The following is a 15,385-nucleotide window of genomic DNA, read 5'->3' as shown; positions in this document are numbered from 1 at the left end:
AAGTTCTATTAAGTTTCTCAAGAAAACACCTTTACTTATTAAGGAACAAAAACCTAATTGCCCTAGGCCTGGATACTTTGCTAGGGTTCCAGGACCAGGCATGGTTTCCCTAGATGTATTCGTGTCTCTGTCTCTATCTCTCTCTGTCTCTGTCTCTGCCTTTCTCTCTATCTCTCTGTCTCCCTGTCTCTCTCTGTCTGTCTCTCTCTTTCTCATGCACATGCGTGTGTATGTGTGTATGTGTGTATGTGTGTGTGTGTGTGTGTGTATACTAAAGATAAAGACTACTGATATGAGGGAGACTACATGATCAGCCCTGAAAATATATACACAATAGTAACACAGAGACTGAACAAATTGCATTAGGAATATACAGAGAGAAATTATGTATATAATATATAACACCTAAAGAAAAAAAAAAGCCATGCATGAATTTAAAAGAGAGCAAGTGTGGAAAGGGTTTGAGGGAAGACTGGGAATGTAAAAACTGCGCAACCATCATAAATTCAAAAAAGAAAAGTAAAAATCGTACAAAATGTATTTTCCATTTATATTTTTAAAATCAATCTACAAATAGAAAAATATAATTTTTTAAAAAGACAGAGTCTCTCTGTATAGTCCTGGCTGTCCTGGAATTCTCTATATTTCAGGTTAACATAAATGCAAAAATCCAAATCATGAGCAAACCAAATCCAACAAATTACTGACCATAATCAATGCTTTATTTCAAGGATGCAAGGGTGTTTTTACAAATGCTAACAATGTACATGATACATCATGTCAACAGAATGAAGAGATCAATCAATATGATCATTATGAAATGCAAAAAAATATTTGATATCATTTAATGTTCCTTCATGATAATGCTCTTAATTAGTTATGGGAGTAATGGATCCCATCTTAATAGAGGCCATATGTAACAAGCCCACAGTTAACCTCACACTGAATACAGCAAAGATGAGAGTGTTCCCATTAGGATCTGAAACAATGCCAGGAAGCACTTCTGTTATCACCATTGTCCTGAAAATCCCACCAGATTTACTAGGCATGAGTAAGAAGCAAAGGACATCTGAACTGGAAAAGGGAGGTTAAATTTTCATTCTTTGCAGATGCCATGGACTTGTATGAGAAAATTCAAAAAGATATCACCAAAACATTAAAACCAATGCAAACTTCATCCAAGTTTCAAAATGAAAAAAAAACCTACAATGGATAATTGAATGTGTCTAGACACCAGTAGCAAATGATCAAATAAAGATTTTCAAGGAAAAGTTTGCCTATATTAGCAACAAAACAAAAAAGAGAAAAACTTAACCAAAATATAAGTATTCTACAATGTAAACCCTGAAAAATACATTGAAAAGGAAACAAAAAAAAAGGCATCACATGTTTACAACTTGAATGAAGTTGTATTATTTAAATGCCAGTGACATGGGCTTGGAAAATGACTTAGTGGTTAAGAGAGCTTCCTGATCTATAGAACCAGATTTCAGTCCCTAATACCCATATCATGTGGCTCATGTCTGTAACTCCAGCTCCAGAAGATATGATGTCTTCTTCTGGACTCCATGGGTTCTCATGTGGCATATTCTCTCTCTCTCTCTCTCTCTCTCTCTCTCTCTCTCTCTCTCTCTCTCTCTCTCTCTCTGTGTGTGTGTGTGTGTGTGTGTGTGTCTCTCTCCTTCTCTTTCTCTCTCACTCACTCACACACACAAATACAATTTTAAATTTATTTTAAAATATAATAATGGCACTTCACACATCTATAAAAATTGTATTAAATTATAAACAATACTAAATTGCCAAACTCATCCTGGATGAAGGAACAAAGCTGAATGTATTATACTACCTAAGTTCGAAATACACCACAGTAATATAGTATTTAAAACATTATGATATTGGCATACAGTGAAAAACTGAATAATGACACAGAATAGAGATCCTAGAATCCATCTCACAATTCTACACTGAGTTGTTTTGTAACTGTCCTAAGAAAAGGTGTTGGAAAACAGTCCCTTAACTAACTGATACTGGAAAAACTGTATATTCATGTGAAGAACAAAATTATACCCTAACTGCACATCAAGTCAAATTCAACTAGGATTTAGTTGGTTATTATACCAATTTCAACTTAAATGCATTGAAGACTTACATGAAAAACCCGAAACTAAGAAACTATTATAATAAAACATAAGAAAAACACTGCAACACATTACAAGTGGAAATGTGTTTTTTTTTTTAATTAAGAAAAAAAAAAAAGAGGACCAGAAACAAAAACAAAGTTATAAAAATAGGATGACAAACTAAAAACCGTCTGCACTGCCAAGGAAACCATCAAAATGGAAAAGACAGCTCACAGTACTAGGGAAAATAAGTACAAACTGCACAACTGACCTAAGGCTGACACAATGTGTGCACAACTCAGCTGACTACAGCAAAAGGGAAAGCACAGACAAAAAAGCTCAGCCTTTAAAAAAACAAAAAGCAGGAGTCAACAGACAGTCGAAAGGGAAGATGTAGATGGACAGCACACATACAAAAATATGCTCACCACCACCCGTCCTCGTGGAAACAGATCAGCCACAATGAGCCATCGTTTCACCGTAAGAATGGCTATTTTAAGAAAAACCCGCAAAGCTAAACAAGGGTATGAAAAGGGGAGTGCTGGTGTATATTAGCTCAGCCGTTGTGAAAACCAAGAAGGAAATTACTCAGAAATTTAAATTAAAGCTACTACACAATCCAGCCCCAGACTATTAATCAAATCTATCTGCTAATGAGGCATCCTCACTCCCAAAATCATTGCAGTACTTTTTCATTCAAGCCGTTATATGAAGGCAACCTAGTGGACAGAGTGGACAGACAGAGTGGAATATTAGGAAGACATAAGAAGGAACTAAACCCTGCTCTGCAAAACCATGGATGGGACTGGAGATGACCACATTGCTTGAAATAAGCCAGAAACAGGAAGGCAAATGCCACAGTCTCATTCACAGATGCAGTTTTCAAAACTTAGACAGTGAGAGTAGAATGGTAGATACTAGAATCTGGATAAAATTGAAAGATGGAGATAAGTTGACCAATAGGTAGTAATTTACATTTAGTTCAAAGGAAAACATTCTGGTGTGCAAGTGGGCAATGAGATGACTCTAGATAATAAACACTATGAATGAAACATTTATATAATCCCTGGTGGTTTCATGGTCCCCCCTCCATATATAGCTTATTGTATATATGTGTAATTATATGAATTTATATGTAAAAAATAATAACTGCATATAAAGACAAAAATTAATGCCCAGTAAAGCAAGCTTGGCCAAGAACAGTCATAGGTCAACTACTACCAAGGACAAAGGAGAAGGGGCAAACACCCGTGGGTGATGAGAACTTATAGATGGGTGATGAGGATGCAAACACAAAGGAGACTAAGTGAAAGCTTAGCGAGGTTAGAGAAAAGCTGGTGAACACGGCCATGAGGATTCCCTGTGAAAATGTCTGAGGATAGTGAATGTAAAACTCTGATTATTCAAGCATATTAGAGAGAGAAAGGTCCAATGCTAGTCTGGAGATTCATTATATGACAGATTCACAGTTTCTGTTGCTATAGTGTCTATATGTTTTTTTTTAATGTTTTTCTTCTATTTTAAACTATAAATTAGCACAGAACTAACTTTTACTCAATCCTTCTATGTTTTATGAAATAAAGGTAGGTTTTATTAACTGTATTTTTTTTCCTATCTCACTAAGCATACTTTAGGACAATAACATATTTATTAAGCTCTCAAAATTATTTCCATAGTTACTCCAAATACACCTTTAGCTTGCAGTGAGTTTTTTCTTTCGTAAAGAACACATATATCTGTGAACGTAAATAGCAAAAAAAAAAAAATAACCATAGGCTCTTTAGAGTAAAACTTCTGCTGTTACTTTTACGTGACAAGCTTGTCATTGATTAAAGGGGTGTGGAGAGCTAGTTTGGAACTGTTTAGTTGAAGGTTGGTGTTGTTGGGAGATTAATGACAGAGAACCATGAGAGAACTCCTGGACCGAGCACAGGGTAAATGCAGAGTGAAGTGATTCTTTAGGGTCATCGACAAATAGGGATTAATTACTCTGCCCCAGTGGACTGCCCCACATGCATGCATACACAGACTGCACTAATTGGCCTCAGTGGGTCATAATAATAAATGACATGATGTTAGAAGGTGGATGGGAAGGGATTTAGGAGGAGCTGAGAGGATAGTGCATATAATCAAAATATACTGCCTGCGTGTACGAAATTCTCAAATACGAGATTAAACATTTTAAACATATTATTATAGTATTAGTTTAATTCGGCAACTAAAAACTGTATTTCAAAACCTAGCACTCAATAAAAATAGCACTAAGAACTTCTACAATAAAGCACGGAAGGATTATTGCTCTTTAAACATATAAATAAACAATTACTATAAAACCTTAAGACTTAATGATTAACTAGAGACTAGCTAGAGCTTCCCACTACAGAAGAGTAAACAATACTGTATTAGGAGCCCTACTTTCCTGAGTTTCCTTATGAAGTTTGCTCTCTTATTAAGACAAACGAATAAATGTACATATTCTATTTTAAACATAGTTACTAACGATGATTAGCTGTCTCACTATGCCTAACAAGTTATATGTAAGACTCATCATTTGAAATCAGATTCTATAAAAGAATCATTATTTTGAGAATGAATGATTGGGTGGAGGAAAGTCAGTACAGCAAAGTTAGAAATAACCCATGAAATTACAGAGCTCCTGGTTAGAACATTAGTAATTAGTTCTTCCACGCTGAGGTAAATAATTTTTTGGATTCATATGTATTGTGATATTATTGAGCACCCTGTAAGGACACCACAAATTAATTTAAAATTTAAAACAATTTTATATCATATGATTGTATGAGAAGGTAAGGAACATTTAAATATTTTGCTTATAGTTGCAAAATACACCATAGTGGCTTCCTAGCAAAACTGAATGCTGAAAAAATAATCCTAACACTTGGAGATTTTCATGAGCAAAATTTGAAAATTGAGATTTCACATTAATCTTTTCTTTGCCGACCCATGACAATGCCAGGGAAAAAATTACAGTTTTTACTTAGCTGTATAAAGAAGTTATATATTTCTTGTAACAAAACGTATATCATTGCTTCAATTAAGTCCATGTTGTTGCTGGTTTCTACTTTAAAGTCCTAGGACAGTTAAAATCTATCTATATATATATAAGTATAAAAGAAAAAGGAGATATTTTGGTAAAATATTTTATTATTTTTAAGAGTAATAATATAATAATGGTTATAAAAATAACTTTATTAACTACAGAGAATTTATAATACAAGTTATAACCACAGTGTTCCCTTTTTGGGGGTTGTATCCAGCTTTTCTATTCAACTGGCAGCTTATCATTGTGCTGTTTACACAGGCCGACAAGTTGCAATGTCCACAGTATTCGGTTTTTGACTGCCAAGAGGCAGAAGCCTTCTGTGCAAAGAGAAATGAACCTATGTGAAAGTGGCACTGTCAAAACGTCCAGGATAGTTTAATATTGTTGCTTGTTTGATTTGTCCATTTGTTCTTATTAATAAATTCTTGGTACAATATTCAATTGAATTTTGAAAGATACATCTTTCTTGGACTTAACTTGAAGAGCAATTCATTGCAAATAATTTAGTATAGAGATGCAAGTATGTTGTCTTTATCCAAATTCCTTTTATTTTATGAGTTTTCTATAAATGTGTGGGTGTATACACACAGAGAATGGAGTAGTTATTTTCGTACTTCAGTAAATCAACTTAAGACTTCCTTTTACGTAGTATGAGATAGTATTGACATTTCCCCCTTCCTGTCCTCTATGTTACAAAGCTAGTAATTGTTTTGTAAAAGAGAAAATATTTAAAAACAAGAACACGCCTAACAGCGACTCACAATTCTTGACAGTGCTCTTTTCAGGGGGTGTTGTATCTTGGACACTCACCCTGTACAGTACCATTGGTACCAGCAAGAAATAGCCACAGGAATATGTGAAAGAGCTTTACTCACACATGCCATTATTGTTATTTTTCTTGCCTTCCAGTGTTTCACATTCACATATCTTGAAACACTTAGACAGCAAGGAAGAGCCTGTTAATTCTAGAGACTGACTCTCTATAAACCATTATACTGAGGACCTGCCCACAGCAAATAGGTAAAAGTTACTTTACATTTTACAATACCATTAAACAAATATGCGAAAGAATTCTCATCCCCTGCACAGCAGAGGCATATGACTAATATTTTAGCTTTGTGCTTCTATTCCTGCAGACATAAAAAAATGTCTACAATTATAACAGTGTGCAACTGCTACTTAGTCAAAGCAACCCAGCCTTGAAAGCTCACATTTTAAAAGGCGCTCTTGTCCATGACACAATATAATATAGATTTATAGATAAGCTGAAAAATTTCTTTCTTTTTCCTTTGAATTTTATTCATAGAAAACTATCCCATGCATAGTGTTGTTTACAAGATAAATACCCTCTCCTACCAAGTAAAACACTATGAATCTTGTTCAGAATCAGTGCTGTCCATTTTGCCCTCTTGCAAAGGAAACCTCATGGGAGAGTTGCTTTATGAGCCTCATTTGGTGATTTATTGACATTTATTTGCCTTTAAAAAAGTTAGAAATGCTGATTCCAAAGTAGCTGAAAACTTGACTTCATATTGTTTCTTGGTCATTTCTGTTTCTCTTTTCATGGGTACTTACAAAAAATACACCAAAAGAAGTAGTCTAAAATGTCAGTATGTTAAAATATTGCATTTATTATAATAGCATTATCAATATAATTTACATATAGCACTGAAATTTATACAGTCCGTTATGAAGCTATGAAAATGACTTTAATATTTTAATAATGTATCTTTAAACTTTCTGTTTAGTTCAAACAATGAGTTACAAAAGGGAAATAAAAGTGTACTGAATCTAAAATGATATGGGCTGGAGATTTACTGCATCGCTCTGCATTCACCATTTCTCAACACAGTACCTACGTGATCAGAAACATATTTGCATATGTATGTGTATGCATGATATATATGTATGTATATATATATGATATACACACACATATATGTCATACCTTGTATGATAATTTTTGGATTCCTTCCCTAGGAACACACAGGAAAATACATTGGGATAATGTTCAGATCTTTTGCCTGTAGATAATTTAAGAGACTTCAATCTGAAAAAGCTAATCCTGGATTCAAAACACTTCAAACTTTTAATATTCCGATTTATACATGAAGACTGTAAGAATTTAACAGCTGCCTTATTACTTTTTAATATCCTGCTTTTGGATAAATATGCAATTTTTAACTGGTCATGGAAAGTAAAATAGTAAGTATAATTTGAATGCTATCATATAGATTATAAAATTTAAATGAATATTCCATGTTATTAGAAAAGACCTTTGTTAAAAGAAATGAGATAATATGACAATGTCTTCACAACATACTCAATTTTTGAATCAATTATATTTTTAAGGTAATTGAATTAAAGAATTTAGAGGAACTAGTTCCTCCTTTCATATTTTTTTCTATTACTCACAGGCTAAGGCTTTTTAGGTTGAGAAAAGTATTTTCAATTTTTTTGTCCAAAATATTTCAAAATAAAATTTAATAAAGGAAGCTTTGCAGACATAGAAACTTATATGTTAAATCTTTTTCTTTTTAATTTAAGGAGAATGACATTTTTAGAGGCATTTTTAAAACAGAGACACTTTAAAATTTCTTCACTAAGACACACATTTGAAAAATGAATAAATGTCTTAGGAAAATTGATCTACCTGCATAAATAAGTAGGCCAAATTTGGAGGAAAGAAATAATACAAATACACATATTACTTTCCACGTTTTAGGAATTAGATAGCACACAAAATAACTAGTATAATAAATGTAAATAACTATCAACTAGTCATTATTTTATCTTATGGGTCCTGTCCTCACTTTAAACACCACCCAGAGGAGGTCATTCGCCATATAGAGAGAGGGCCCGTCACTTATACTTTGCACTTTTCCTGAATATTCCCACTGATCTTTCAAAACATTTTAATTTTAGAAGAAATATAGATGTGTACATCCAAAAATATTTAGAGATTACACGAGATATATTATGGTTGAAACTGTATTGTGTACTCAGCCATGTGTTATGGGTATCTGCTTTTGTAAAAGAATGGTTGTATATCATTATGTCACGATATATGTTGTAAAACAAATAAATCGGCTATAACATATGGCATATGAAATGTAATATAATTTAATATTGAGTTACAAGCTAAAAAGACAAGATATAAACTGTTTTGATGGGGTTAAAATAATGTTTAACTTATGAATACTTCATCATTTCTCTATTAACTTGGAAAGCAGCACAGAATGATTAACTAACCTTTTCCTTTAAATCTTTTATGATCTAGCAACTGTAAGTTTGCATTTTTTTTTTTAAATCCATTCAAGTATCTTCAGGAGATGTGTTACTGCAGTTGCAGGTACCTTAATTCACTTCAACATTTGTGAAATAACACTGACAAACAGAGCAACAGAAAACATCCATATATATTAATGAGCATTTGAATACTCAAGTAGCTGTTTTAGAACTGTTTTAGGTGACAGTTTAATCCTGCAGTCTCTGAAATCCTCATGTACTGATGGATGCTGCGAGCACACTGGCTTCTTCAATGGTGATTACAACTTGAATGTCAAAATCACTTTGTGTATCCACTTCGCGTAATATGCTACTCGGACAAAAACACCAGGACGATTTGGGATAGCGCAGCCTCGGCCAGGGACAATGACACCGAGGACCATTCTCATCTTGTGTTGCTCACAAATGAGGGGGCCGCCATAATCTCCCTAAGAAGAAAAAAAAAGTTATTTTGAAAGTAAATGGCAATAATTCGTAGTAAAATCCACTGTTGAGTTGCAGCTAATGGGTATAGTCATTCAGCATTGTCAATTTTATATTTATTTTGGTGTTGATATTCACCACCTGTTTAATATCATTTGAAAATGTAAATAATTACAAAATATAAAAGAAATCCACTTCTAATTACATGATTTAAGGATTGGCTTCGTTAAACTTTCTCTCCTTTCTGAAACTCTCCCTTCCTCCAACATTGAAAATCCTTATAATTGAAACAACGATTCCATATAATTTGGCAATTACTTTCCAGGCATGAAATATTTACTCACAGTTGATGCTAGTAGTTTAGATATGTATATTTCCTTAAAAGGTAAACCTATGATTCCATGGCAATTTTAAATGATAACAATATTATGTCATCAAGTAAAGATATATGACTAATGAATATAGATTAACTTGTGCATATACACACATTGCACATACATGAATATATAAAGGTTAAGTATGTGAATATGCATATACACACCTTGTTATCCATAAACTGTTAAAATAGTGCAGTACCACTTTTGTGTGCCCTGCAGCCTCTTAAGACCACAGTGACAGGGATAGAGATTGCTCAGTTGTTAAGAGGACTCTTTCAGAGCATTCGGGTTTGGCTCCGGGCACACATACAGGGTGACTTACAGGTGCCTGTAACTCCAGTTACTGGAAACCTGACACTCTATCCTGGCTTCCATGGGTACAGAGTATGCATGTGATTTACATATATGCATTCAAGCTCTATTACATACACATAAGAGGAACACAGTGGGTAGATTTGGGCATCCTTATATAAAGAAGAATGTTTAAGATTATCTTCATTTTCCTCTAAAAGTGATGTGATTTTAAAAAATTAAATAAATTCTGAAAAACGTTACTTCTGGATTGTGAGCAAAAAGAAGGAGCCATTGATATTTTTTTAATAGGGATGTTAAGGTAGACACGAAGTCAAATGTCAAACAGTACAGAAATCCTTTATTTTAACACACCTTTTATATATCATACTTCATAAGGTTATAATATTGATGTTGAAATACTACACTAGTGATGCCTGACAGGCACTTTTCAAAATTTCTTTCTTTGGGGGCTTTCAATAGATGCCACACCATTTCTTCCATACAGACATTTAGGACCATTCTCTTCAAGTAGTCTATTATTATTATTATTATTATTATTATTATTATTATTATTATTATTAGTTTATTTTACATCCTGATCACAGCTTCCGGTCTCTCCTCTCCTTCCAGTCCCTCCTTCTCACCTCTCCTACCCCTTATCTACCCCTCCTCCCTTTCTTCTCAGAAAAATGGAGAACTCTCATAGATATCAAACAGCCTTGACATATCAAGCTGGCCGTAAGACTAGGCACATCTTCTTCTATTGAGGCGAGACAAGGCAGCTGAGTTAGGGGAAAGGGAGCCAAAGGCAGGAAATGTATTCACAGATAGTCCTTGCTCCTGCTTTAGGAGTTCCAGGTGAGGTTAGGACAGAGGGAGAGACAACTCGATTGGGGAGGCATCTTTGGGATGAGCTAGAAACAAGGGAAACTCCTAGGAATCTATAAGGGTGTCCCTCGGTAAGACTCCTAGCAACGAGGGATATGGAGCCTGAATGGACCATCTCCTGTTCTCAGCCAAGACTTTGAGTGAAGGCATTAGAACCCCAAAAGAGAGACAAAAATTAGACCCACAAATTGTCCTGCCTCTAAGATGTGAAGGGGTAAAGATGGAGAAGTATTAGAGGAAAGGAGCAACCAGTGACTGACCAAGCTTGAGACTCATGCCATGAGAGGGAGCCTACCCCTGACACTATCCATGATAGTCTGTTGTACTAGCAATCGAGAGCCTGGCGTAACCGTCATCAGAGAGGCTTCATCCTGAAACTGATGGAAACAGATGCTGAGACCCACAGCCAAAGTTTAGATAGAGCTTGGGGAATCCTATGGAAGATGGGGAGGCAGAAACAAAGGAGACAGAGTGGTCAAGGACATCACAAGAAAACCCAAAGAATCAACTAACTTGGGCCCATAGGAGCTGATAGAGACTGATCTGCAAACAAGAGAGCACGCACAGAACAAACCTAAGCCCTGTGCACATATGTAACGGTTGTGTAGCTGGGTCTTCAAATATTCTTCAGTGATGAGATAACCAAATGACAGATAGGAAGAGGCTGGGCAGGAAGAAGGAGTGAAGGAAGAGTGGAAAAAATGATCACACACGAATACGTGAGTCTTCGGAATGACAATTGTTTTCTGAGGAAGATATGAAAGCGATATGAAGTTAACTCTCCTCCACAGATTTAGAAATTGTAAACAAGGAATGAAAGGACAAAGAATTCAAGGGGAAAGTCCGGAAACTGAGCCATACACATGGATAGCAATAAAGAAGAAAATTGGAGGAAGTTACCAAGTCACGGACAGTGAAGCAGGAGGAGACATCTGTATTTTCCTCTAGAGAATCCCACAGGCTGGTCTGAGCCCAAACTCCTGAATTCACAGAACTGTGGGTTTAAATAAGTACCTTTTCTCCTTATTAAATGTTCCTTTCCATAATAATACACTATATGCCATAATAATGCTCACCGGCTAGAAAGAAATCTACCCATTTTTAACTTTATTACTTGAAGCAGCTCTAAGCACTCTGTGCCTCAATAAACATATACTTTTCAGGAACAAAATTCCAGAGAAAGACACATATGTCATGCATACATTTCAGTGTACTTATAGTCTATGCTTAGGATATACATTCTTTTACATATCAACGATGTTATCTCATTCAATAATGTTCAAATTATTTAATTTATTCCACACAGTATTCCAGTATGCTGCAACTGTGAGCCTTGGAGAACATAATTCTCACACTCAAAGTATATCTGAAATAATACCTTAGCAGCTTGTCTCTGTAAAACGAGGAAAGTCACCCTGCCAAACTGTAAGAGCAGTTGCCTAACAAAGGAAACCAATCAAGCTACTACAGTTACTAATGTTGACCTTTGATTTAAAAAAAAAACAAAAAACAAAAACTTCTTTAGAAAAATACATAGCCTACCCATAGCACCCTTAAGAACTTCAAATCAGGCATGTATCTCTCAATATTAATAGTAAGGTTCATCGAGGGAGACTCATGAATATAGACAAACTTACAAAGAAGTAGAAAACCTAGCTGTGTACTTCTAACCAGCACAGGCTCCTCTGAGGCTTCTAGAGTTTTCTATAGTATTCTTTTTAGAGGCAAATGTGAAAGAACCATGGGCTTGCTAGCTAGTCAATTGAAAAAGATGAACAAAAATTACAGGGGGCTATCTATACACTTCTTCTCTTGAGGAATGGGCTAGTAAGCAAATATTTCAATTTGACAAAGATGAACAGAAGACACCCAAGAAAGTATTCTGTTGTCTTTTAAGACATTTTTGTTTTAGTTTGTTTTTTTATGACAGACTTTTGCCAATAACTTAGCATCTTCCTGCCTCAGCCTCCCAAATTCAGGGGTTATAGGATGCTCCACCTGCCTGCCTTCAATGATATACTCTTTATTAAACAGTTTGGTTTGTGTTTTTACCTCACATGGTCCTGATCCAATCTTTTCGGCCCCAGCACATAATTCAGACTCATTCAAGGTCACCTTCCCTTGATGGTGCTGACTGCATTTCTCATTTCCCATAATATACAGATGTGCTACTCGTAATAAACCATCTGAGTTGATCACTGGAATGGCATTAAAAACATGCAGTTAATGAGCATGAGGAAAGGCAAGGTAAACAATAAACAGAAAACATTTATATGGTAAATAACTATTATAGTGCCTCATGTCTTAAAAATTAACTTACATCCAGTATAACCCCAGCCATAAACACTGCAAGTGGTCTTTTCAGGGATTGTACAGCCATAATTGGGTAAATCAATTGTACTGACAAAATTATCCAGGACTGCAGGCCTGAAAAGACAAAATATAGTGTGAGTACTCTGTTGTATACAACTCTACAGAAACATGTACATGCAGTATGTGTACAACATTAACACATATGAGTTATAAGAACAAAAGCAAAGAAAATGTACCTAATTAATTTATAGTATATGGCTTGGGATAAGTCATAGAGGAAAGAGACCTTTACTAAAATAGTCTATAATAATTTCTCATTCTATAAAATTTTTATCTTTATTTTTCTAAGGAGTCAAATAATTGCTTATTAAACCTCAGTTTTAAAGTTGTAAGAATATTTCACCAAATTTATTTAGTATTTGAAAATCTTTTGATACCTCTTTCTAATGTGTGTCCATATATATATATATATATATATATATATATATATATATATATGCATACATAAATACATACTCATGATATGTGCGATAATAATAAATCTACATGTGAAAGAAAAAGAAGCACAGCTGAAAAAAGTTTCAGTAAACCTAGTTTCCATTAAAATACAAAATCTTATTTAAACCCACCGAGCCAGCTTCAGCAAAATCAAATCTGACCCTTCAGGTCCATAGACCAGCTGGGAAATGTTTAGGATCTGTTTGCGTTTCTCCTCGCCTCTCTCATGGACATCATGAATTCCCAGCCAAGCTTCATAGTCTTTCAAGTCTTTGTTTCTAGATAAAAAAAAAAAAGTATGTAAGCTCTAATTTATAGTTATAGATTATTATTAATTTACATTTTCTTTTTAACTTATAAGGATAAATGCCCACATTTAAATTTTGATTCAGAGCATAATATAGACCAACACATTTGTTCAGGGAAGTTCTGAACATCACAGATGTACTGAAGCAGAAGGGTTTGAAGGCACAGAAATTCTAAAAGGCTATTATTAAGTTTAGGAAATGTATTGAAGATTTTTTACACACACACACAAAAAAAACAAACAAGTGATATGAAGAGAAGTAAGAAGTAAGATCCAAGGATAGCCTCCTTATTTTTGCTGATGTAATGCCCATTGAAATTACTCCCAAATTGGTCATAACACTGTCTCTACATAGGAAAAGAGATGCAAGGATTCAAGGAAGCCTGCTGGCAATTATATCTAGAAATACAAAGTGCAAGTGGGAAGTCCGGACATGGCTTTATTTACATAATTCAAAGTAATATTTTTTCCCAAGTGAGTTGAAGTTCACTGATGAAAAAAAATCAGCTGAATGGATTCTAAACACCGAATTAGCACTAAATATGAAAATATTACGGAAGCCGATGTTTGTAATTACATTTTAAGAGGAGTGGGTGACAAGATGACTCTGTGGATAAGCAAGCCAAGCCTGATGAAGTGAACCTGATCCCTGAGACCCACATGATAGACACAGAGAACTGGCTCCCATGAGTTGTCTCCTGACCTCCGCATGCCGGCCATGTCAAGTACACACACACACATACACACACACACACACACACACACACACACACACACACACACACACATGCCACAATTTATTTTTATTTTATAGTAAACTAAATAGCTTCGCTTATTCTGATTAAGTTCCTGTAAAAATACATGCTCAATATTGAAATCAAAATAGAAGACGTATTTAAATGCTCCCAAACAAAGACTGATTTAAAAATCACCTTACCTGGCTGGAAAACATTGCCTTGCAGTAAGAACCCAACTTTCTTTTATCAATGATCCTCCACAGATATGTTTATTTCTATGAAAAAGAGGGAAAAGAACAAGTAATATCTTTTCTCAATTGTAGGACATCAAGTTAGAAATAGAAAATATACTCACTACATATCAGTATATACTCGAAACATATACATTTATGCATATGTCCATCTCCAATACACACTGAAAATATAGGACAATTCAAATGAATAAAATTGTGGAAGTGTTTAAAAATTCATCATTTGATTATGAAAATAATAATTTGAAATTTCATTAAGCAATTCTGAACAACCTTCCACGGGTATCAATTATTTTTAACCTTTACATCATTCCTTTTTCCATTTCCATTTAACCTTTTTCATCTGCCATTATTTAGTAGTTTTGGGTTTTGCATTCTGTGCAGCTCTGGATATGGTAAATGCCTTGCATACACTAACAACATGTTTTACATTGACCATTTAGTTTTGATGTGATACAATTGGGTTTTGATAAATTTGCCAAGTGTTATGTCAGTATCACAGTTCTTACTTATGAAAGTAAAATAATGTTTTCAAGATAAATCATCTAGGAAATTTAAAAATATTTGTTCATAAGAATAAGAACTAAAGCTGGGCAGTGGTGGCACAGACCTTTAACCTCACCACTCAGAAGGCAGAAGCAGGCAGATCTCTGTAAGTTCAAGGCCAGCCTGGTCTACAAAGTGAGTCCAGGACAGTCAAGGATACACAGAGAAACCTTGTCTCAAAAAACTGAAGAAAAAAAAAAAAAGAATAAGAACTAGTGCATGTATTTTTTGATTTCCAAAAATCTGTAAATCCATTCCTTTTTTGGCAGAAATGTA

At 34.5% G+C, this 15,385-nt stretch overlaps 1 protein-coding gene and 1 long non-coding RNA gene across 6 annotated transcripts in view; one reads left to right on the top strand and one right to left on the bottom strand.

The window, feature by feature from the left end:
* The window catches only part of LOC311600700, a 141,093-nt gene that overhangs the window by 73,194 nt on the left and 52,514 nt on the right, over positions 1–15,385 (top strand). The gene's annotated exons all lie outside the window — the stretch shown is intronic.
* The window catches only part of HGF (hepatocyte growth factor), a 62,263-nt gene continuing 53,672 nt past the window's right edge, over positions 6,795–15,385 (bottom strand). For all 3 annotated transcript variants that reach the window (XM_084787705.1, XM_084787706.1, XM_084787704.1), the window contains 5 exons: positions 14,513–14,587; positions 13,400–13,546; positions 12,778–12,884; positions 12,510–12,655; positions 6,795–8,903 (listed from right to left, as the gene is read on the bottom strand). In XM_084787705.1, the coding sequence (XP_084643831.1) occupies positions 8,736–8,903; positions 12,510–12,655; positions 12,778–12,884; positions 13,400–13,546; positions 14,513–14,587 (643 nt within the window). In that variant the 3' untranslated portion in view covers positions 6,795–8,735. The remainder of the gene's footprint in view (positions 8,904–12,509; positions 12,656–12,777; positions 12,885–13,399; positions 13,547–14,512; positions 14,588–15,385) is intronic.

This window comes from Acomys minous (assembly GCF_964271855.1).
Source record: "Acomys minous genome assembly, chromosome: 6".
Taxonomy (NCBI): Eukaryota; Metazoa; Chordata; class Mammalia; order Rodentia; family Muridae; genus Acomys; species Acomys minous.
Note: the sequence above shows the minus strand (reverse complement) of the source record. Positions and strands in the feature narration are given on the sequence as shown.